Source organism: Drosophila erecta, unplaced genomic scaffold (genome assembly GCF_003286155.1).
Source record: "Drosophila erecta strain 14021-0224.00,06,07 unplaced genomic scaffold, DereRS2 tig00000000-arrow-pilon, whole genome shotgun sequence".
NCBI classification, from domain to species: Eukaryota; Metazoa; Arthropoda; class Insecta; order Diptera; family Drosophilidae; genus Drosophila; species Drosophila erecta.
The window spans coordinates 5,756,199-5,778,277 of NW_020825194.1; the positions used below are offsets into that span (position 1 = coordinate 5,756,199).

At 45.4% G+C, this 22,079-nt stretch overlaps 6 protein-coding genes across 6 annotated transcripts in view; 1 reads left to right on the forward strand and 5 right to left on the reverse strand.

Annotated features, from left to right (window-relative positions):
• Positions 1 to 8,516, forward strand: part of LOC6555401 — a 41,267-nt gene extending 32,751 nt beyond the window's left edge. The window contains exons 8-9 of the mRNA XM_001981615.3: positions 2,298 to 2,692; positions 4,275 to 8,516. Coding sequence (XP_001981651.2) covers positions 2,298 to 2,692; positions 4,275 to 4,465 — 586 coding nt within the window. The 3' untranslated portion in view covers positions 4,466 to 8,516. The remainder of the gene's footprint in view (positions 1 to 2,297; positions 2,693 to 4,274) is intronic.
• Positions 8,517 to 12,491: 3,975 nt separating this feature from the next.
• On the reverse strand, positions 12,492 to 13,573 carry LOC6555404. The gene is made up of 2 exons (XM_001981618.3): positions 13,477 to 13,573; positions 12,492 to 13,411 (listed from the first exon to the last, which is right to left on the reverse strand). Exons 1-2 carry the CDS (start codon positions 13,489 to 13,491, stop codon positions 12,638 to 12,640), a joined length of 789 nt encoding a protein of 262 aa, XP_001981654.1. The 5' UTR covers positions 13,492 to 13,573; the 3' UTR covers positions 12,492 to 12,637.
• A 2,735-nt stretch (positions 13,574 to 16,308) lies between these two features.
• Positions 16,309 to 17,175, reverse strand: LOC6555405. Its single transcript, XM_001981619.3, has 2 exons — positions 17,099 to 17,175; positions 16,309 to 17,038 (listed from the first exon to the last, which is right to left on the reverse strand). Exons 1-2 carry the CDS (start codon positions 17,150 to 17,152, stop codon positions 16,406 to 16,408), a joined length of 687 nt encoding a protein of 228 aa, XP_001981655.1. The 5' UTR covers positions 17,153 to 17,175; the 3' UTR covers positions 16,309 to 16,405.
• Positions 17,176 to 17,864: 689 nt separating this feature from the next.
• On the reverse strand, positions 17,865 to 18,978 carry LOC6555430. Its single transcript, XM_001981620.2, has 2 exons — positions 18,934 to 18,978; positions 17,865 to 18,878 (listed from the first exon to the last, which is right to left on the reverse strand). Exons 1-2 carry the CDS (start codon positions 18,976 to 18,978, stop codon positions 17,946 to 17,948), a joined length of 978 nt encoding a protein of 325 aa, XP_001981656.2. The 3' UTR covers positions 17,865 to 17,945.
• A 170-nt stretch (positions 18,979 to 19,148) lies between these two features.
• Positions 19,149 to 20,131, reverse strand: LOC6555431. Its single transcript, XM_001981621.3, has 2 exons — positions 20,058 to 20,131; positions 19,149 to 19,991 (listed from the first exon to the last, which is right to left on the reverse strand). Exons 1-2 carry the CDS (start codon positions 20,070 to 20,072, stop codon positions 19,281 to 19,283), a joined length of 726 nt encoding a protein of 241 aa, XP_001981657.1. The 5' UTR covers positions 20,073 to 20,131; the 3' UTR covers positions 19,149 to 19,280.
• Positions 20,132 to 20,929: 798 nt separating this feature from the next.
• LOC6555432 (glycine, alanine and asparagine-rich protein) lies at positions 20,930 to 21,950 on the reverse strand. Its single transcript, XM_001981622.3, has one exon. It carries the CDS (start codon positions 21,863 to 21,865, stop codon positions 21,008 to 21,010), a length of 858 nt encoding a protein of 285 aa, XP_001981658.1. The 5' UTR covers positions 21,866 to 21,950; the 3' UTR covers positions 20,930 to 21,007.
• Between the last annotated feature and the right edge of the window lie 129 nt (positions 21,951 to 22,079).

The window sequence follows — 22,079 nt, forward strand, 5'->3', positions numbered from 1 at the left end:
GCGGTTTTTGTGGCCCAGAGACACATAAATATTCCACAGCAGGGAGCAGAACGAAACTACATGACTTATCAATTAATTAGGCGCATTTCTCAAATTATCGCCTTGGGCCGGGCCAAAAAACCCAGAAGGCGCTTTTGCATGTCAGCTGCGAGTTAAGATATTCCACAGTTTCTTGCCAAGGGTAAGGCGGAATTTAAAGTGTCATGCCAGACAGCAGTTTCATAACTTTCACACACACACACACACACACACACACACTATTTAAGGACGAGAAGGAGCACAGGGATGAGGACGGAACACCGGGTCCCGCATTTCCGTCTGATTTGAATTGCTCGGCAAGTTTGTTATGTTTTGAACTTGAGCTTCCTGCCACGGCAGCTGAAGCTGTTGTCCTAGCTGTTTTGCCCTGAAAGTCCCAGCTCCTCGCCCTGTTTTCACTACCGGTGGCAGCGTTTCCTGCGAAAAGTGCGCTGCATAAGGAATTTTATTAAGACAACTGCAGCAGGGGAAGTAGATGTGCAAGTAGCTTCGCAGTAACAACAGCTCCGTTGATGATGCCCTAGATGCAGCTACCAGCTGTCATCATCTCTGCAGCTAGTATTGAAGCAGGAGCTGGAGCTGTCGAAGGCTTATGGAAGGATGTTGTGCATTTGTTCTGGGTTTTGGCCCGCATTTTTGTTTGCTTTGCTGGCTTAACTGGCTTACTATCGGAGCTGTTGGCTGTCGGTTGCTCTCCTACTGCTATATATTGCTCGATATTGGTTGAGTTCTCCATGAACGCTTCTCCAGACCAATTGTTTGACCTTTATTCGTGCTACGGCTTGCAAAGCATACCCAAAATGGAACTCAATGGAAAAAAATTGTGCATTTTGGCAAGGAAACCAATATCTGGTATTGTTTTGTTTTGACCATTTCATTAGACCCAAAGTGGTACCAACTTTAATAGCTGCAAATGAAATCAAATTTCCCTGCACGGCCATAATGAATATTACTTTTCCGATTTGAGTGCCCATTGTGAGGAATTTCAAGCGTATACAGATGTCGTCTTGTGCCGTCACAATTTGCATGACACTTGCCCATTTTCCTTCCCAGTTGTCAAGTGTTCAGTTGCACAGAGGAAGTCTGGATATTCTGAAACATATATACATACACATCGGAAAAGATTGAAAGAGAAGCAAACACTCCATGGAAAGGCAACTTTTTGCTGACACCTTGCTTTATCAGGCGAGTGCCTGCGGCATTCGTATCCTTCCTCTTCGACTTAGACTGCGAGTTTTGCAGTCAGTGCACTTTAAGCTGAATATTATTTAAATATAATTGTGCTAAAATTCCATAGCATTTACTTTGCAATTTGCATAAGCAGGAAAGTCGGCAGCAAGGACAAGAAATATGCAAATGGTATAATTGTTTAAATGTGACGAAAGTGAATGCTTTTCACTCCAATTTAAAGGCGATGTTGTCATACGAATTTCGACATATCCTACATATGTAAATGTCGGCCATAAACTAGCACAGCTGACAATTGTTTAGACAGCATTAAACTTAATGGCCTCGACATTATTTTCTCAAGAATCTGTGTGTGTTTGTGTTCGAGTGTAAGTCTGTATCCTGGCAATACCAAAGCTAATTTCGCTGTCATTTTGAATTTGTAATAAAGCAACATGTCGCCGTACATGAACAAACGAACATCCCCAGAGTAATTACAGGGGAAGGGATCTGGAAGCCCAAAAGCCACACAACCGCTTATCCGCAGATCCGGCTTCATTTGTATGCCGTTCAGGCTTCTTATCAAATATGAAGCCAAGTCGTAAAAGCTAATTAGACTCACAATGTGCGATACGGCTGAATAATGCAAACTAATCTGGCCGGAATGCAGGCGAACCATTAGAAAGCCTTACCAATCAGCAAAAAGGCAAAAACTCGTGCTTATGTGCCCAATAATCTCTGACATGGTATTTTCTTTCTCGGAAACCGAATGAGCCACTTTTGCAATACAGTGGCCATTCAGACTTGTGAAGTTTGTTGTACGGCTATCAATTACTCAGGGATCTTGGCGAAAATGAAGACAGCTATATGGCTTGTATCCATGAGGCATTGTATGGGAATCAGATGTGCGTGCCCGGCATGTGAAAGCTCCTCTCACTTTCTGGACTCTTATTTTGCTTTTCACGTTTGCACACATCAATCATAAAATGCAAATATTTACGATTTTATTTGTGTGCAAATTGCCAGGCACAGGCACAGGCACAGGAACAGGCACAGGCACATTAAACCCACACTTTCACTTTCTGTTGCAGGAACAGCAACCGCAAGTATCGGCGCCACATAAACGAGAACGCCCTGGGCATCATACGCAGCACCCTGAACAGCGGCGGCTTCGGACCCCAGGCTCCCAACATGAACAAGGAGCTGGGCATCCCGTCAAACGCAGGACCCATGAACCAGCTGGCAGCGGGCTACCAGCGACCACTCTCTCATCCCGGCGGAGGAAGCGGGGTGGCGGCTGCAGCGGCCGCCGTTACCGCCGCCCAGCAGGAGAAGGGCATGTTCAGCATCAGCCAGCTGAACATCGAGCTCACCGAGGAGCACGTGGGCAGCAACAGTCGCATGGAGATCACCTGTCTGTCCACGATTCCGGCGACTGTGGGCCAGGGTGAGCAGTACGCGGACTACAAAACTTACTCGGTGAAAGGTGAGTGAGGGCTAGCTTACTAGTTAAATTTTTTAGTTAATAAAATGGAATATAAATCGTAATACGACGTCTTAAAAAATAACTTTTATTTCACTCAATATATCTATATATTTTCCGACCCACATCTTTAGTTGCCTTTCTCAAACAAAGAGAGAGTTAAAAATGAAATGATTTTTTTTATTATATGTTTACAAACAAGAGATAGCTCTTACATTTATTAAACTTCATTTTTCCCCCTATCACGGTGCGTATGCGTGATTTGAATAAAGCAACAGCCTACATGGGCTTCCTGTTTTCCTGTGCATGTATACTTTCTTTATTTATTTTATATTCCGTAATGCTACACCAGGCAAATATTTGTTTCGAAACACACTCGCCTGAAATTACGAGCAGTGAGCTCATCAACAATGTCCTCGACGCCACGAAATTATGAAATGAAAGATTGAATCACTGATGAATTTTCACAAAATAAATTTGTATGATAATGTGCAGGGGCATTGTTATTTGCCCAACTGTCGGAAAGCAAAATCCAACGAAGAATTTTAAACAAAAGCCAATGCTTTTCCTTTCTCTCAACTGGCAGATTAGGTATTTCGTTCTTGAATTTGCTCGGGTGTCGCACATAAAAAGGGGGGCGTCATATGTTTGCCGCTTTGTCTACGTTTAATTTCCATTTACTCCACCTCTTTGGCAACTGAACAGCAGGCCAAACAAAGGTTAATTTATATATTTTTGCCTGCTTTGTTTGCCTACGAGCCGGTTGTTAGCACTAAAGTCCCAGCCAAGTCATTGTGCCTTAAGTTGTAAATTGTCCCGCATTGTACAAAATAATTTACACATTACCAGGCCCATGACTCACGATGGTCGTTGGTCGTTGGTCGTTTTCCCTTCTGTATCCTTGCGAACCCCCATAACCATAGCTCTTGGCCGGCGGCAGCTTCGTAGTCTCGTCTTTCGACCTCTTTGCCGGCCGAGTGGCTGCCAACTGTCACTTGTACCAAGGGGCGTATGCGTGTTATTTATGTTGCGTGAAGTGCGTCATTTGTTTGGGCCACTGCCACTTCGTTGGCAAGAATGCTTCACTCTGTAATTGTTTCTTATGCCGCCCTAAGGAGCTGCCATCAGTTCGCTTATGCGAAAAGTTTTTAGCGCTCAAGACTTCTTCAGTTTTGTTTTTTGGCCCGATCAACGTGGCGACCTTTTCTGCGGTTTCGTGCCTCGATTTCGGCGGTAAACCATTTCGGCCAGATAACTTGCGGGACTTATCACTGCTCTGAATTATTCATTTTTGTGGGCACAAACTTTGCTTTCCAAATTGATTTGTTGCTCTATCTGTGACCTCTCATATTGCCAGGCTTATATATTGCGTGACACTGTGTTTGCATAATTGTTTTGTGTGACCTGGGAAGTATACATTCAGTTCAAATGATTTGTTTCTTATTTATGAACTAAACCTTAACCTTAAACCTTAAATTAAAATAATTTTACTTAGTACTTGAAAATAGACTCCAGCTTCCTTTTTCAATTACTCCGTACATTGTTTATCAATGTCTGTATATGTCATTTTCTCTACTTCTTGCAGTTGAGGTGGAGCGACAATTGGCCTCCTCCACGTCGACGGCTCCGCCGAGCATCGGAATGGCGGCGCTGGGCAATGGAAACGGACATGGCAATGAGACCTCCGCCGGACGGAGGGCACATGGCACGATAGTGACGCACTTGTGGTCGCTGGCGCAGCTCCTGCTGCTCGTCCTGCTGCCCCTCAGCTACTAGATGGCACAAAATGCGGGATGCAGGCGAACGGGACACGCTGGAGGAGAGGAGAAGACCACCGACATACTCGCACAGAAGGTATTGTTAATGCAAAACCAAGGGCAACCACATCATCACGATCCCCATCCCATCAAGGACAAAAGTAGCAGAAAAAGCAGCAGCAGCATCGGAAAAAACAAGTTGGAATTTTTGTAAATTGTACACCGCATTTTTAATCTATTTCCCCAGCATGAGCTCGATCGAGCAGCTAAATTAGTGCAGCTCAAAGAGGGCAAAAGAAGAAACCAACAATGGACTAAGAGAACATTTTTAGCATTTGTGCTCGCCTTGGTCGGCCAATTTAAATAGTTTACTTGTAAATAACTGCAGATGACCGAGGAAAGCGGGCGTGGATTTTCCCCCTATTTTTTGTGTGGCCGCAATGCCAAAGAGAAATGTTTGTAATTAAGTTGCAGTCGGACGGGAAATTGGGTAGAATGCTTTTCAGTCCGGCCAGCGGCCACTTTTTTGTAGTCCGAGGAGAATTTTGTATAGCTAATTGAACATAAGTTTCGGGATAGGAGGCGACTGCAACTCAGAACAAAGAAACCAAAGTTTTTGCGCTCTGTCAAGGTCAGTGCGTCAAGGGCGTGGTGCTCCGCCCACTGATTTCGGCCTTGTCAGATGTTTGGGAGAAGGCACAGCCCCACCCCGAACCCAACCCAATAAAAACCTAGAAGAAACTAGAACACCCAGAGAAATTCAAATCCCAAGTAGCCAGAAGACTTGATTGAGGCTATCGTTTAGGCGTTTAGGCGTTTCAAAGCAGTCGCTACGAAGCTTGTACCTAAAATGCATGATCTTAGTGCTGTAGTGCAAAGCAAATCGAATTACAAAAACACTCAAAGCAAACATATTTTTTACGGTATTGTAGCGCTTGGGCTAGTCAAACGGATAGGGACTTAGGGATGTGGCTAACTGAGGGTAGGCTAAGATTAGGGCAATTGAGTGTAGGAGCAGCAGTACCGTAACCCGAATCCTCCGTACCAACGTACCAACATACCCCCGGAAATAAAACGTTTAAATGTAAAATAATTAGACAGTTAAACCAAAAAGCTTACAGAAACAATCAGTGTTGAAAACATTTTCGAGAAAACAACCAAAACAAAATAAGAGAAGGCGGAGCGAGAAATAGCACGCAGAACCCAAAGGAAAGGAGCCAAAAGAGGCGCAATCTGCGGCGCGTGGTGACCCCGAAAAAGGGAAGGGGTCGCACCCGGAGGGTTAGTCTCGTAATGGGTGACCCCACTCCGGAACGACTCCGCTTTACATTACGACGCTTATTTATTTATTTTCATTTTGGAGCCGCAATTTTGGGTTCGTTGTGTGTAAATGGTTATCGTTGCAATGGTTCGTTTAGTGTGTAGTTAGGAAAATATTTGCCGTTGCGATTAATTGTTTTCATTAAGATTTTCCTTTTTTTTTTTTTTATTTTCTTTTTTGGGCCGTTTGAGGAGCGGCCTAGTCGCAGTGCTTAACAACAAGTAGGGTGCATTTCGTGTGTATTTAGAAGGATTATTTTCGAGCGCGCTTTAAGTGTCTATGGCTGAAGAACCATTTTAACACGTAGCATAACAATGTAACTATGTAAAGCAAGATGGTAGCAACCACGGACAACCCGGCAAAGTAAATATATGTAAAGCAATTAGTGGACTAGTCTATACTCTCTAAAAACAAGAACAAAACCAAAAACAAAAAAAACCAAAGTATATATAAATGATTGTCTGTACTGTGTGTGTAATTAGGCTTCTATTTTTGACTTCTACTCGACGGCGAAATGCAAAACCAAACATAAATTAAGTATAACAACTAAACCTGCTATGTTCTCCAACAGTTTGAGCAAGTGAAATCCGTTAAAGCAAACCAAATAACAATTACAACTGCAAATTAAAAAAATCTTGCCACAGTTGAAACATTTTCCAAGGGTTGTCCTCATTGTGAGTACACGTACATGTAGTTTTTTGGCCAGTGAAAGCGGATGAATAAACCAACTGGATAATGCTTGAACGAACTACGAGAATTTTTTATAAATGAAATATACTTAATTATGATAACGGTGACATCACGTAAAAATAATTGAAAACAAAGTTCATATTATGTATGAAAATATGGCTAAAATGTCTTATGCAGGTATTGACGTCTTCCTATGCTACGCTGTCTATTATTAACAGAAAAAAATTGATTACATTTATAAATTATACATTACGAATAGGTGTGCATGCAAATTTACTGATTGCATACACTAAGAACTAAATTAAAAACGTAAAACCGAATAAGTAAAAAATGATACACTTATACACAAACAAATGTAAATGCTTTAAAACGAATCGATAATTTATTCCTGTTTTAATTCAAATCCGTAGACTATATCGTTTTAGTAATGATATGATTATGGTATGCTAATTTCAGCCATTATTCAATTCAAGATGATTTAATTTATGTAAACTTATACGGGAGCTATTTCCCAGTTAGTTATGGGTTTGTAAATCACTCGTACTAGTAAATGTTTCCCACCAATCTATGAACAAGTGCAAACACCCTATCAACGCATCACTCTCTACACTCGCCAACACATCCGCAGTTTACCCGAAAAGCTTTCCTAAATGTCATACACACTCTTCTCTATTTGTCTGTATAAATATGCAAGCTGCGTATTGTCTTCAATTCAGTCGTCTGTTGTCTCAGCAAATATGCATGAATATGCATAATTGGCCAAGGACTTGGAGTTACTTTATCCCAGTCACGTCGCTAATTATGCAGCCTCTATCGAGCATGTCTATGTAATGTGTATCTATGTAAAAACTCTATATAGGTGTCCAGTGCAAGCGAAACGCAAGATGATAATATTTATATAGATCAAATAAGAGTACATTAAGTGTCGCAGCAATTCGCAAAACATATCATAAATGTTGTAACATTTTCGGATCCCAATACAAAGAGACCACAGCCTCTCGAGTCGGAAAGTCGGAAGCCAATTAACATTTTTCATGCCTAGCATATGGTATTTGCGCCGATTATTTATTATTGTTTGCTGAGGCTTCTCCAAGTCATATAAGTGGATGTGGACTTGGCTGCCATGGGCTCTCATGTTGACGAGAAAATGACATTATAATGAAATGGGAACGCATGTTATACAAATATGTATTTAAATGTTGTATTTTGATAAGTCGAAAGTATTACGATGATGTCAGATGGCCGGATAAAAAGCCTTTGTCCGGAAACCAGATGCACGTCTACCTTTATCATTTCTCTCACATCAAAATCTTCCAGTCACACATATCATTGCGTATTGAACAAAAACATGAAATTATACAAAATATATATTGAAATTATGTATACAAGACGACGTAAGGAAATCACATAAAAAGCGTGTATAAAATATATATATTTATAGAGAAAAGGTATGTTTATTAATTTTACACACTTACACCACAAAAAGCTTTAACTTTTTGTTCCCATTGTTTATCGAACATTAATATAATCGCATGCACAAATCACGTGGAAAATACTTGATATTGAATTCAGCCTAATTTGAATTTCCCTGATTTGTATTGTATAAAATGTTTTAAGGTCTAAGAAATTGTCTAGGTAAATAGCATTATTGAGGCTACTAATAATAACTGAATATTGAAGAAACCCAGACAAATTGAACTCGATAAACGTAAAGTAAATATTTATTTATAGATACAGACATACCAAGCGAGCGATACAATTGCAAAAACTGCAACCTATGCAAGGCAAATGCAGAAAAAAATTTGTGGATTATGTGTATTATTATTATACTAAGCCACGAATATTTATATGTACACTGAGCAGCAGAGAGAATTAAGTGTAAAGTTTAAAGTGTAAATTAACAAACGAAGAACAACAATTACGATTACAACTCAACCCAAATTATGGCGCCTACTGCTTGGCCAATCTACTACACTGAAAGGGATATACAGCATATTAAATATACATACAGAAATACGAATATTTGTGGTAAAGAGAACGAACTAAAAAATAAATGTTGAAAACAAAAGGCCAAAAGCGTTTCATTCAAGGACCAGTTAAGAAGCACACACCTCTAAAAGCAGGCCAAACAAACAAAAGACCCAAAGCTGGGGAAAAAAATGGCAAATGTAGAAAAACAGAACGAAGTGGCAGCCGTACAAAAAAGTGGGTTTGGGCCATAAAATGGGGTTTTTTTTTGTGGTTTAGGGGGTCGAGAGACAGGATTTTGCGGCCGAGGAGCCCACAAGTGCGTTAAACAAACTTGCGAAACTTTTCGTTTGACGAATATCCTTTTAATCCTTTTAAATGTGCAGGGAAATTGAGGGAGCACAAACAAAGGACACATAAGGTCAGAAGTCTCGGCGAAATTGCAAAAGGGGACGGGCCGCAATAATCAACGCAAGGATAAACTGAGGAGTAAATGTTGAGGCAAGGATATCACGGCCCTAAAACTCATCCGACGAACAACAATGCCCAAGACACAATGGCCGAGTATTTTCCTTCTTTTGCCTTATTTTTCCTCTGCCGTCTTCCTTCGTCCCAGGACACCGCAAAGGTGCAAGGAGTCCGGTTGGCTCATTACGGAATCAAAGCCCTGTACACATCGGTGGGGGTGTAGGGTTGCGTGGGTGTGTGCCTGGTGACAGATGCGAGCTATCGATTCCGAGTTTGTGTGACAGACATCAGGGCATCGGGACAGCTGGATATAGGATGTCCCGGGGCGAGTGGACGAAGCGACAACATTGCATGGAAATGAGCAATTAACGCCTGGGCCATCGTCAGGCCGTACCAATGTGGCTATCGACGAATCAACAGATTTTCCCGTCGACCATCAAAAGGGTTTTCCGACTCTGCCTTGATTAAGGTATAAATATTAAATTAGCAAGTGGGGCACGCTGGCAGCTCCTTGTCCTCATCCTTATCCTTATGCATATCCCTAACCTGTCTTTACTTTCGGCTTTGCGGTGGTCGTGCTGCTGCCTTCGCCTTTGCCGCTAATGAGGCATGTCCATGGCAAGCGAAGGAGTCAGACAGGATGTGGTTTGTTAAGAGGCTCGTTCGCTGCTTAATTATACATGGCAGCGCCCAAAAGTCGACTAATTAATATGCAGCATTCGAGCAGCGGAGAGTGGCTTGGTTAATGAGCCAAAACTCGCAGCATGTGTGCCAACTTTTGACATCCAGCGAAGCGCTGTGTGTACAAACAGCACAGGGAACTGATGGCGATGCCGATGAGGACCAAATAACTGAATTTTCATGGAGTAGCCCGGCTCTGGAGCTCGCGGGAAACACCAATAAACACTTTTAGCAACAAATCCCGAACTATTGCGCAGCAAACCGCAGCAGCAGCGGCAGCAGCAGCAGCAAGTGCAGCAGCGACAGGCGCAGTACAACTTTTTGACAGCGACAACATGGCGTACAACTGCCAACTGCAAGTGCACTTGGGTGTGGTACCTCTAGCTCCACCTCCTCCTCGTCTTTTAGCCGGATTTTGGCTTGGGTCCCTGGCTCCCTAGCTCATTGCCACCTGCATGGGCGGTTGCCAAATTAACAAAGGCAAGCAACTTTGTTGCACTCGCTTTGGGCCAAAAACAATGGAGTCGGCTGAACTGAACTGTCTCGAGCACATTTCAATTTGCGCTCACCGAACAAAGTTGCTGCCTTGCCTGCATGCGGACAAATGTCAAAATATTTAGTTGTACAACCAAACTTTCCCTCCAAAAATTGAAAAGAAATATTGGTTACCGCCGTGGGACCAAAAGCAAATGCTCCGATTCTGCCAGAATTTGCCAAAAAGTTTCGCGCTGCGAATTATATCGGAATAACACAGCGTATATATATTTAGCAGTTGCATTATTTGCCTGCGAATTCGGCAAAGTATTTGTGTGTGTGGCTGTGTGGCTGGGCAACCGCAGCCATCAGCTGGTGAGATTGAAATGGTCGAGGTATTTGCAAATGCCTTCCCCGAGGACCTATCGCAATATGGGTTTAATCTCGGATTGCTTGAACTATAAATATACGGGGCGTATACGTAACATTCTAACTTCTGTGCATCCCTGAACTTTGCAGCTTGCGTCAATTATATTTAAACTGACAGTCTATTTTGGAATTTAGAAAATTAAATTGGCCCTAATTGAAATTAAAATTTCTTGTTCACTTTGCAAACGTCGCACTTGTTAAATTCAAGCCTAAAAGCTTGCTACGTTTTTAGCTGCTCAACCAGTTGACACCAGGGCGTATACGCGTGTTTTTCTCTGCTTTCAAACTTCTCAACTGTGAAATTGTCATTAATGAACTGCGTCAATGCACTCAATAGCAAACATGAAAAAATTCAAGTTCAGACGGGTTAATTGTCCAACGCATATGCAACAAATACACACTTGCATTTCTTAAAATTGCCGCTTTGCAGATGCTTTTGAAGGGTGTCTTCCCTTCGTTCTGCTAAAGCCATTCAGCTTTGTGGAAAAACTGCTGATATCTCTGGGCGTCAAAAAGGAGCTTTGCACACGGGCGACACTTGAGAGTGCCGTGAATGTCGTTTTAATAATTTATTTTGTGCGCACAGCGGGCTGCTCATTAACACAGAAACACCAGCACAGCAAACACACACTTGCCGATATGTTGGCCCACACGCACAGGACACGCACTTGGCATTCTCGTCGTCGATTCGGTCGGCTGGCTGCTGCATATCACCTTAATTACAGGCAGCAGTCTGGGCGCAGTCAGACGGCAAATAGCAGACAAGCTAAGAGCGTTTATGGTGCCCTAAATTACGGGGACCCCGGATCCTCGCCGCCCCCAATCATCCCGCATAGCTGGCATATTGTCGCAGTCGTTACGCTTTAGCGATTTGCCACTGTACCGCACACCGCACAAGAGAAACGGATTCAGTTTGCACTCGGCTGCTGATAAGCGTGCGATTCCTGCAGCGCCAAGAGACAGACACACATCCTGATGGCCATGAATACATGCAACGTCGAGTTGCGTTTATATCGGGCTTATGTTACGTCTAAGTGAAATTTAAGGACTCCACTCAACAGCGCACCAAATCCTCAGCATAGTTCAGTTTCGGGCCATGTGTGCTGGCATCTCGCATGATGAGTTTGCCTTCCACGGAAGCAGGAAGCCATCAAGGCGCACACACACACACACACGCACATGCTCACATACTCACACAGCAGTATCTGCTCACACCCTGCAACAAGGGCACACAATCACACTCAATAAGTGTTGCCAGCTGGCAGGACACAGATCAGCAATACAGGCAGCTTTCACCTGCAACAGGACGTTGCCACTTATGCAAACCGCAACGGGCGGAGCGGCAACAATGAGAACCAGTGAAGGGAAGTCCTGGGAACGTGGTACCTGAATATAAGCTTTGAAATCCTGGCGCATACTTAGATACAATTAGCATGAAGTTAAGCTTGGAACCTTGGGGACTACCAGCTAATGTATATTGTATATATTATATATCTGTTCAAACATGCCCTGCATAACCCATATAGTTGGTAAATTTCCTAGTACCTACCAGTACTCATCTAGTTTTCCCATCACTGAGAGACGCCGATTCCGAGGAGGCTCACAAAGAGTGGACGGATACTGCAGCCGGGTCTAGACCGGGCCATTTTGCAACCACTTCATTTCGAATCTAATAACTCCAATTACAAATGGCGGATGGGATAAAACCATTGTGCATATGCCGGAGATTCCATGACTGTGTGGGTGCGGTTTCGTTCCACTTCCCGGGAGGCGATATGAGTGGGTGGCTTGTGGGTGGCTCAACTTGTTGCTGGACTTTATGACATGCCTGCCGCTTTATCCAGGCTATTATTTCAGGGATTTTATGTGAAAGGACAACGCACGAATGCGCTGGCAGGATTTGCCTGGCAAAAAGAGCAACTCGCACAGCGGAAAGGTTCGGTTTCGCAGCATGGAAAGGGCCGAATCCTGCAATTAGGCTGCAAATGAGTTTTCCAGTTCACATCGGGAATTAGTCAGCAAAACAAATTTTATTCCTCTACATGGATACTTAAAAGATAGTTAACTTGCACGTGATGGGCGTAGCTTGGTGTTTCTTTTCGATGCGATTTACTGGGTTAGGAAGCGGTACCGTTACGTTGGAATTTCACTTGAGACCATTTACTTGAGGCGGAAACGACGCAGATTGGGTGGCAGGTAATCCTGGCCAGCTACCACATTGGCGGGCAGGTACTCCGAGCTGGGAGCAGCTGGAGCAGCAGGAGCAGAAATGGCGGCAGGTTGGGCTGCGGCCGAGGCAAAGTTCAGGACGGGAGCACGACCCTCGTTGGAGATGCGAGACACGCCGGGCAGTTGGTTGTACTGGTTCTGGATGGCCAACTGGGCATTAGCCGCATCCTCGGGAGTGCGGTACTTGACGAAGTGCACCTCTGGCTTGTTGGTGGAGCTGCTCTTGAGGGCATTCAGTTGCTTGGCCAGGTTGGACACATCCGATTGCTTGGTCAGAACATAGATGGCGGTCTCCTGCTGAGCGGACTGCTTGGCCAACTGGAGGGCAGCGCGCTCGAAGCCTTGATTTTCGGGAGTGCGAATGAAAACCACGCGGAGATTCTTCTTCAGCGAGTTGGCGATCTGCTGGTTGCTGGCACCCTCATCGTACTGCTCCTCCGGGGCGGCGTAGCTGTAGAACTCCTTCTGGAACTCCTCCACCAAGGGTGCAATCTGGGGAGCAACAGGTGCCTGGATGGAAGCATCGATGGGCTGGGACAGCACCGCTTCGCCACTGTGCACGGGCAGCACCACCTGCGACGGAAGTTCTCCAATCACCTGACCACCTCCGGGCAGGAAGGACAGACCCTCATCGGCGTGAGCCACGGGCTGGTAGTTGTAGCCCAATTTATCCGCACTGCAGCTTACGGCAAACAGACAGAGGAGCTACATGATTTTAAATATTTGTTTTATACTTTTCTGTTCGATTTCCTAAACCTCTAGAGACTTACGATAAAAGCGCGCATGGTGACTGGAAGCTGTATGCAATTGGAGCTGACAGGAGGAACTAATGCTGGGAGTTCGGCCCAATCTGGCTTTTATAGTTGAAGACGCGGCGCTGCATTCACCCCTCCCACGAAGTAGACCCAGTTTTTGGCCAACAACGATAGTGAAATCCCCTGTTAACGAACGACCTTGCCGTCGCAGCGTTGTTGATTTGATTTCGTTGCTATTCGATCGTCATTAAAATGCCCCACCGTTTAAATATGCAAGCGTATTCCCCGACATAGGCCTATCGCCAGTCCCCCGATCGTTTGTCTTGGCTTTGATTTAAATGCACTCTGCGACGGTTATAAATATGCATGGCCCATCAGGGACTGCGATTGCAAATGCGGCTGACGCCAACGACACTGCCACATTATCTAATTGATTTGTGTTGGCTACGACAGGCCATAAAAAACACAATCTGGATGCTGCAGAGACGGACCAAAACGGCAGCCACTGTGTTGAAATGCTCGGAAAATAAACAGCTACTGGCTTTGGCGATAATATCTGGCGGATGGCGGATGGCGGTCACTGGTCACTGGTCACTGGATGCCAGTTGCCAGTTTCCAGTTGGCAGTTGGTGCTCCGGGTTGGCCAGCTTAAGCCGAATTATAATTTTCATAATTTTCCACGAGCTCGCGTTTTCCACTGCGCAGCACGGGTCGAAAACGTCAATCTTTTTCGACGGTTCAGTTAATGAAGTTCTTTAACTAATTTAAACTTTTTCGGCATCGTTTGATGGCCAAGGCAAAATAAGAATCTAAATTGTGGAATAGCAGCTGTGTGGGTCGAGGGGTCATCAAAGATACAAGAAAGAAATTCATAATTACAATCTTCGCTTGACAGTTCAGCTGGCTTACAGATAATAATCTAACTGTAAGGGATGAGTTTTATGTGGATTTAATTCAATTTAAATAAAAGTATTAATATATAGTTTTTGTTATTCCAGCTCCTCATGGATAACGCCTTCGTGCTTAAGTTTGGGATTCCCATTGGGCGTATACTGTAGGACTAGCCATGATGACTCCAACCCGCATTTGGCCACTCATGCTGGCTATTAGCCGTCCCCGCTGCACAGCGAAACTCTTACCAAAGTTGGTAGGTCAAAAAAAAGGCAAAAGCAGCGCCAAAAATGCGCCTAATTTGGAGATGGCAAGCCAAACAAGGCAAGCGCCCCCAAAAACGATGAAAAGATTGGAAAACACGCAAACTTGGCAGCTGCTGCTGCTGCTGCTGCTGCTGGATGGAATCCGAGACTTGGACCTTGGACACACCTGTCTAGAAATTGCAGCAAGTCATGAGCAGCCTCCGGCCAGGATTCAGGATTAAAGCGCTTATGTTTCCCAGTGTTTGGAGATACCGCGAAATAAAAAAAGCCACCTGAAGGGCAGCGCTTGTGGGTTGGAGGAGGATTGGGGAGAATTGTTGGAGCGGCAGCTTTGACGTGACTGGCAAAGTTTTTGGCAGGCACCGCTAACGAGCGCAGCTCGTCCTCCGCCGCCCAGGATCTCATGTTGCTCAAAAATGCTTAAACTAAAACTTGCTCAACAGATTTGTGCTGCGAACTAGGAAAGGGAGCAGAAGAGGGAGCCTTTTTACGGCTGCACTTCGCCGTGTCATATGGCGCTGGCACAGTGTGGCACTCGGGTGTAAGTGTGTGTTTGACCTTTGACACTAAAACAATTTGCAAAGCGAAATGATGTCAGCGCCAGTGTCCTGTCTTCTACGCCCCCTCCCCTCCCCTCCCTTCCCTTTCCATCCATGTTGTTTGCCGAGTAGTGGCGTAATTTAGTTGAAACATTCTTAAAGTACCGCCTGTCGTAGAATCCTGCGTCCTGGAATAGCGTTTCCATGTGGGTGGAGCGGTGGGAAAACTCCGCGCGCAGCTCATTAAAAAGTTTGCGAGCGACAACGGCGTCGGCGACATTTGCTTAAGAAAACATTTGGCGTCGGGAGTCGGTTACCAACACCTTAATGATTATCTAAGAGATACTTTGAAGATAATCCACAAAGTGTGTGGGGCAGAAACTCAGACGTAAAATGTTACGCTCTAAGGCTGAGTAATTAATTATTCATACTAGCAGGCTATATATAAACAACCACCTACCCCATAACAACTAAATGTTTTTTGATTGAAATTAATATTAAATTTGTTTACAAGAATTTCGAGTTCGAAGTTGTTGAGTAATTTATGAACTTACCCTACGCATTATCCGCGAATAATAATCACCTGGAATGGCTAATAAAAAAATGAAAAAACATCAAAACATTTTTCATTTGGCGGTTTGTGGGCGTTAGGGTGGGCGTGGCAACATCATTTAACAAACTTGCGCTGCGTCTACGAGTATGTCTCTGGAATCTGCATGCCTAATCTCAACTTTCTAGCTTTTATATTTCCTGAGATCTCGACGTTCATTCGGACGGACATGGACCAGTTCGACTCGGCTTTTGATCTTGATCAAGAATATACATATTTCATATGGTCGGAAACGTTTCCTTCTGCCTGTTACATACTTTACAACTAATCTAGTATACCCTACGAGTAACGGGTATAATAAAATGGTAATTACCGGAATTCTTTGAAGTATACTACTTTCAACCTGATTCGAATAACCAACGTCATTATTTGTATTTCCATACAAACATTATAACAGTTTATCGCTCCCACGTCTACTAAATTATTAAATAAAAACTTTTCATTGGCGTAGTAAATTATGGGTATCAATTTTCATGAACTTGAAATTGAATGATTTATACCATAAAGTTTCCACTAGTTTGTGGATGTATTTATCTATTTAAAAGTTCAGGAACAGTTCAATTGATTTTAACTAATTAACAATTAATTTAAATAACCTTTAAACAATCTTTGGGACTAGCCTATAGGTCATAGGTTAACTAACGTCGTTTTCCCGGTGGCAGATATTCCCGAAATAGCGCCTGCAACTTGGCCGTTTCCAATTCGCTTGCCGGCTCATGGGTCTCGTAGTAATCGCTATCTTTTGGCCTGATCTTGAAGATCACTGGTGTCTCAGTTGTTTGTGGTTTTAGTTGCAGAACATCGGCTTTTTCTATAGCATTGCTAATACTATTTCCTGGCAACCGATCATAATCGCTTCTCAAGGCGCTTAGAGCTCTAGTAACATCCGCCGGGGTTCTGTATTTTACGAAATGAACCGACGGCTTCTCAGATACCTGCTGTTGTATCGCAGCCTGCTGCTTGGCCAGAGCATCTGCATCCGCCTGCTGGTGGAGCACAAAGATGTCCAGTGGATTGTTCACCGCCAGTTGCTTAGCCGTCAGTGAAAATATATTCGTCTCCGGCGTTCGAATAAACACCACCTGTTGTGGAGGGGAGAGCACCTTGGCCAATTCCCTGGCCGATTGCCATGGCGCCACCTGGTCCTCCTCCGGTGGAGCCGCATAGGTAAAGTACTCCGTGTCCAGTTTTCCTCCAGATGCCACTTCGTTTTCAGCCGGCAGATAGACTTCTCCCAAGCCACGGCAAGTCCCAAGAAAATTGCATAGTAACTACAACAAATTCAGTTAATTCTTCTCCAGTTAAGACCACTCTTCCACTTCCAAACTTACCAACGAGGAGAGCATGGTTGCGATGTTCCGCACTCGCAATGGGTTTCTAGCCATTTTTACCGCTTGACGCGCTGTTCGGTTATAATCCAGTCCCAGCAACAAAACCATCCTTATATACGACACAAACAAATAGGAGGTCGAAAGTAAGCTGACTTCTCGGCCGCGTCGCCACTCGTTATGATTTTATTTTATTTCGCATTTTTGCATCTGTTTTCCTATAAACGATTTCTGCGAGCGTTTGCTCTGGTTTTGTGTGTTTGTTTGCCTGCTCCGATTATCCATGTTAATGTCGTTCAATTTTGAAATGCAAATTTCTGGCTTTGCAAGACCCGAAACAAAAGCGAACTCCATATAAATATACCTATACTATATACCTACTTCAAAGTGTGGTTGTGCGTTTGACCTGATGCCCGGCTTGAACTTGAATTTAATTCGCATAAAATTTACAAATGAGCTCCCAATTTGAATTAGTTATAAAATATTTTCATATGCTATTTGCTCCCCATTGTTGTCGCCTGTCATAGTCGAAGCCATTTGTTTAGACTACCAACGACTTACGCCTCCTCAGCTCCACTTTCACTCTCCAGGTATTTTTACGACCGACGTTTTATGGCTACTGATTTGTTAATTTACACGTCATATTGATGTTTTCGCCGGCCTGTTCATTTTTTCTTTTAGCCTAGACGCTCGCATCGCTGATAAGCCGCTTACCGAAATCTTAGGCTGTGTAGAAGCAACACAAATTCATTGATAGATATTGGGCTTTATTCGCAGCTACAACTAGTTACCCCTTGGGGCAGTCTTATGTCACTAATTTAATGTCTTAATTTGGCAGAGGGTGGCCTTTTCAGAGCCGCAGGCGCTTTCCAGGGCTGGATGAGGGAAAGACCATCCGACTGCCACGCCTATGTCGCTCATTGGTCCCAAAAGGAAAGCGGCTTGCTCTGGCGGAGCGGTAGTCCACGCCGGCATCATTAAAGCTGGCCGTTAGATCCTGCTGACCCTCGGGAACAGGTGGCAGATCGATCTGTCCAATGGTGGAGGCGCCAGCTGCAGATCCAGCAGCATTGTAGCCCTGGGAAATGGAGGAGTAACTGGGCAAGGGTGGCAGATATCCGGACTGTGGCTGATAGGCGGACTGTTGAGGGGACGGCAAATAGCCCGCTTGGACAGCTGGATACCCTTCAGATGGCGTAACCTGCTCATACTGTGGCTGCTGCTCAGGATAATAGCCCAAGGAGGATGCCTTTGCAGGCTGGGGAATCGAAGATCCTCCGCCGTATTGGGCCTGAATATAGTGCTGGGCCTGAGCAGCCTCCTCCTCCGTCTTGTACTTAACAAAATGAACCTGTGGCTTATGCTTGTGTTGGGCCTTAAGGGCACTTAGTTGGCTTGCCAGCTCATTGACATCCGTCTGTTTGTTGAGTACGTAAATGGCCGTCTTATCCTCGCTGGTTTGCTTGGCCAAGGCGTTTAGAGCACCCACCACCGCCTTATTTTCCGGAGCCTTGATAAACACGACTTGGAGGTTCTTCTCGGCAAGGGATGATAACTTAGTTTCCGCCAAATCCGCCTCCTCCACAGAATCGTAAGGAGCCTCGAAGGCGTAAAAGTGCTTGTGAAAGTCTGCGTTCTCCTGGTAGTGATTACCCGGTTGCCGGGGGTATCGTTCATCATCCAAAACTGCTTCGTTTCCATAGCTATTCACAGCACCTGCATAACTATTGTGCTGATACTGGTAGACCAGTTCCGCAGAGCTGCCGGCCAACAACGTGAGAAACTAGGACAAATTTTATGATCTTATGCCAACCTTGCCAATTTTCAGATAAACTCACCACTATTCCCAGCATGATATGACCAATGCGAAGAGCAAAAAGCATTTAACTAAAAATCGCAAGAGGGCTAAGCATTTTATAATATTTTGCCCTCAAAAATGGTTGCATGAATGTATCCAAATCGGGCATACTGCCAACCTTATAGGGCAAATAGTTCAATGTCGTTCGAAAATATGTTACAAAATTCGCGATTCCCACCAAATGTTACAACACTCTTTTATATTAACAATATTTTATTGGGGACACATATCGAAATTCGAGGGATTTACAAACTAGGCAAAGTGGGTCGCAGCGAGTGCGTAGGAATCGTTGATGGGTCATGTGTCAGTCTGAGGTCAGTTCAGTGCCTATTGGCGGAGACGGAAAATCGAGGCTGGCAGGTAGGAGCTACCAGGAGCCGAGGGAGCGGCCGCTTGCTGGGCAGCTGGTTGGGATGCGAAGTTCAGGACGGGAGCCACGCCTCCGTTCTGAATGGTGGAGGATCCTCCCAGCTGATCGTACTGCGACTGGATGGCCTGCTGGGCATTGGCAGCATCCTCGGGAGTCCTGTACTTGACGAAGTGCACCTCTGGCTTGTTATTGTTGTTATTGCGAATGGCGTTCAGCTTGTTGCTCAGATCTCCGATATCAGCCTGCTTGTTCAGGACATAGATGGCGGTCTCCTGCTGTCCAGCCTGCTTAGCCAGAGCCGCAGCAGCGTTCTCCAGGCCAGTGTTCTCGGGTCCCTTGATGAAGATCACACGTAGGGCCTTGTTCAAGGAGCCGGAGACCTGCTGAGAGCCAGCTGGCTCAGCGAAGTCGCGCTCATCAGCGGTGTAGGTGAAGTACTCCTTTTGGAGCTCGGCCTGAGGAGCTGCATAGTTGGTGGCAGCAGCGGAAGGAGCAGATTCGAGGGCGGCGGCAGGCCCGTAGAACTCGGCGGGGGCATCCTGGCTAGCGGCCACCGAAGGGGAGTAACTGGATCCGGAAGGAGCAGAGGATGCGACAGCTGGGCCAGAAGCTGCAGGCTGGTAGTTATAGCCATTCCTTGCAGTAACGGCAGCCACGAGGCACAGAGCCTGAAAATATGTATCAGTATGAGATCAGTATGACTGATTAGAGGTCCTTGATACCAAAGTACTTACAATAAGGACGCGCATGTTGATGTTTGGTGTGTAGGTGGATAACTCCGCTCGGTTTGCTGGATCGAAGGCAAGTATGTCCAACTCCACGACGTACCCGACTTTTATGCAAAATCACTGCAGATTGCAACTCTCTGCTAATGGCCATCATTTGGTTTTCTAATTGGCTGTCTTTGATTTTGCACCTCATGCCGAGCATTTCGCCCATTGCTCCTGTATCAGCCAATCTGCAGTTTGGCCAATTCCCAATTCGCTTGTTGTCACCGCTTGTTTCTCTGCTATAATCTTTTAAGTTTGCTGCTGGCGCTGGCTGGCTTCTTTGGACTTTGTTTTTCTGCTTGATTTCTGAGCATAATTTGTATGATTTTTCTAAACAAACTTCGGCCACTTTTCTGCTTATGCTAATCGAGCGTATAGTGGGTGCTCTTGAAAAGATCTGTCGCCGACCACTTTGACTCTTTGTTATTGGCCATTCATCCGGCCACTCTGTTATCACTCATACATTATGTATGCCGTCTTGGTTCCGTCTTGCAGTTGCCATAAATTTGAGCGCTAATAGTTTGTCTAACCTTTTACTTCACGCAGATTAACATTTTAATTATGATAAAAAATTTTCATCGATTGTTTTTTTCCTCTGCATCCCAAAACATGTAAATTTTTTATTGATTTCCACTTGTATTCCATTTGGCGCCATCGCTTTGGAATTTTTATTGCCACTTCGGGCGTGTAATAAACGCCGAGCTTTGCAATTTCTCACTCAACCCGAAGTAAGTGGCTCAATCGTCAAAAATTCCCGACAGCTTTATGGTTAGCGAAGTTCCCACACACAGGACAGAAATAGACAGCTCATTAATTAAAAAAAGAATTGTATTTGAGCGCTTCGTTCGACAAATCAATAGATAACACAAAAAAGTCAACAAGTAAGGCAGCTAAAACCTATGGCACGGCACTTCCTAGTGGCGGTAACGCAGGCGACGCAGCACCGACGACGGCAGGTACGAGTTCTCCGGGATGTGGGCGGCGGCCTGGCGCACTGGACCAGCAGAGGCAAAGTTCAGGGCGGGGGCCACACCGCCGTTGTGGGACTGGGAGGATCCTCCCAGCTGATCGTACTGCGACTGGATGGCGCGCTGGGCGTTGGCTGCATCCTCGGGAGTGCGGTACTTGACGAAGTGCACCTCGGGCTTGTTGTTGGAGTTGCTGCGGATGGCGTTCAGTTTCTGGGCAAGATCTCCAATATCGGCCTGCTTGTTCAGGACATAGATGGCGGTCTCCTGCTGGGCAGCCTGCTTGGCGAGGGCGAGGGCAGCGTTCTCCAGGCCACGGTTCTCGGGTCCCTTGATGAAGACCACTCGCAGGCCCTTGTTCACGGATCCAGCAACGCGTTCCAAAGCCTGAGGCTCATCGAAGTCCTGCTCGTTGGCGGTGAAGGTGAAGAACTCCTTTTGGAGCTCAGCGGCGGGGGCGGGGGCGCTGTAGGAGACGGGGGCGCTCAGTCCAGCGGAACCCAGATCAGATCCCAAGCCGGAGGACACCAGTCCAGATCCAAGGCCGGATCCCAGTCCAGAAGATCCCAGATCGATGGAACCACCGCCAAGACCACCAAAACCGCCAAGACCGCCGTCCAAGCTGCCGAAGCTGCTGCCGCCTCCCAGGCCCAAGGATCCGCCGCCGCCTCCCAGGCTCAGGGATCCACCGCTGCCAGGAGCGAAAGAGAGTCCGGAGCTGGAGTGGCCCACGGGCTTGTAGTTGTAGCCGAGCTTGTCGGCGGAGGCGATGGCCACGAGGCACAGGACGACGAAGGCGCGCATCTTGCAGTTAAGTAATTGCTGTTCTAGCTGGAGCTCCGGAGTCGGAAGTCAGAATGATGTCGAGCTGAGCCGACGGGCCATTTATATGGCCTGGTCGACACGGCAGGGGCGTCAATCAGAACAGGCGTATGACAGCGTGCTGGAGATCGCGATAAGGTACGCATTGTCTGCGGGCCTAACCTGTTTTTCGGTTTTTCTTTTTCCACTTGGCGGC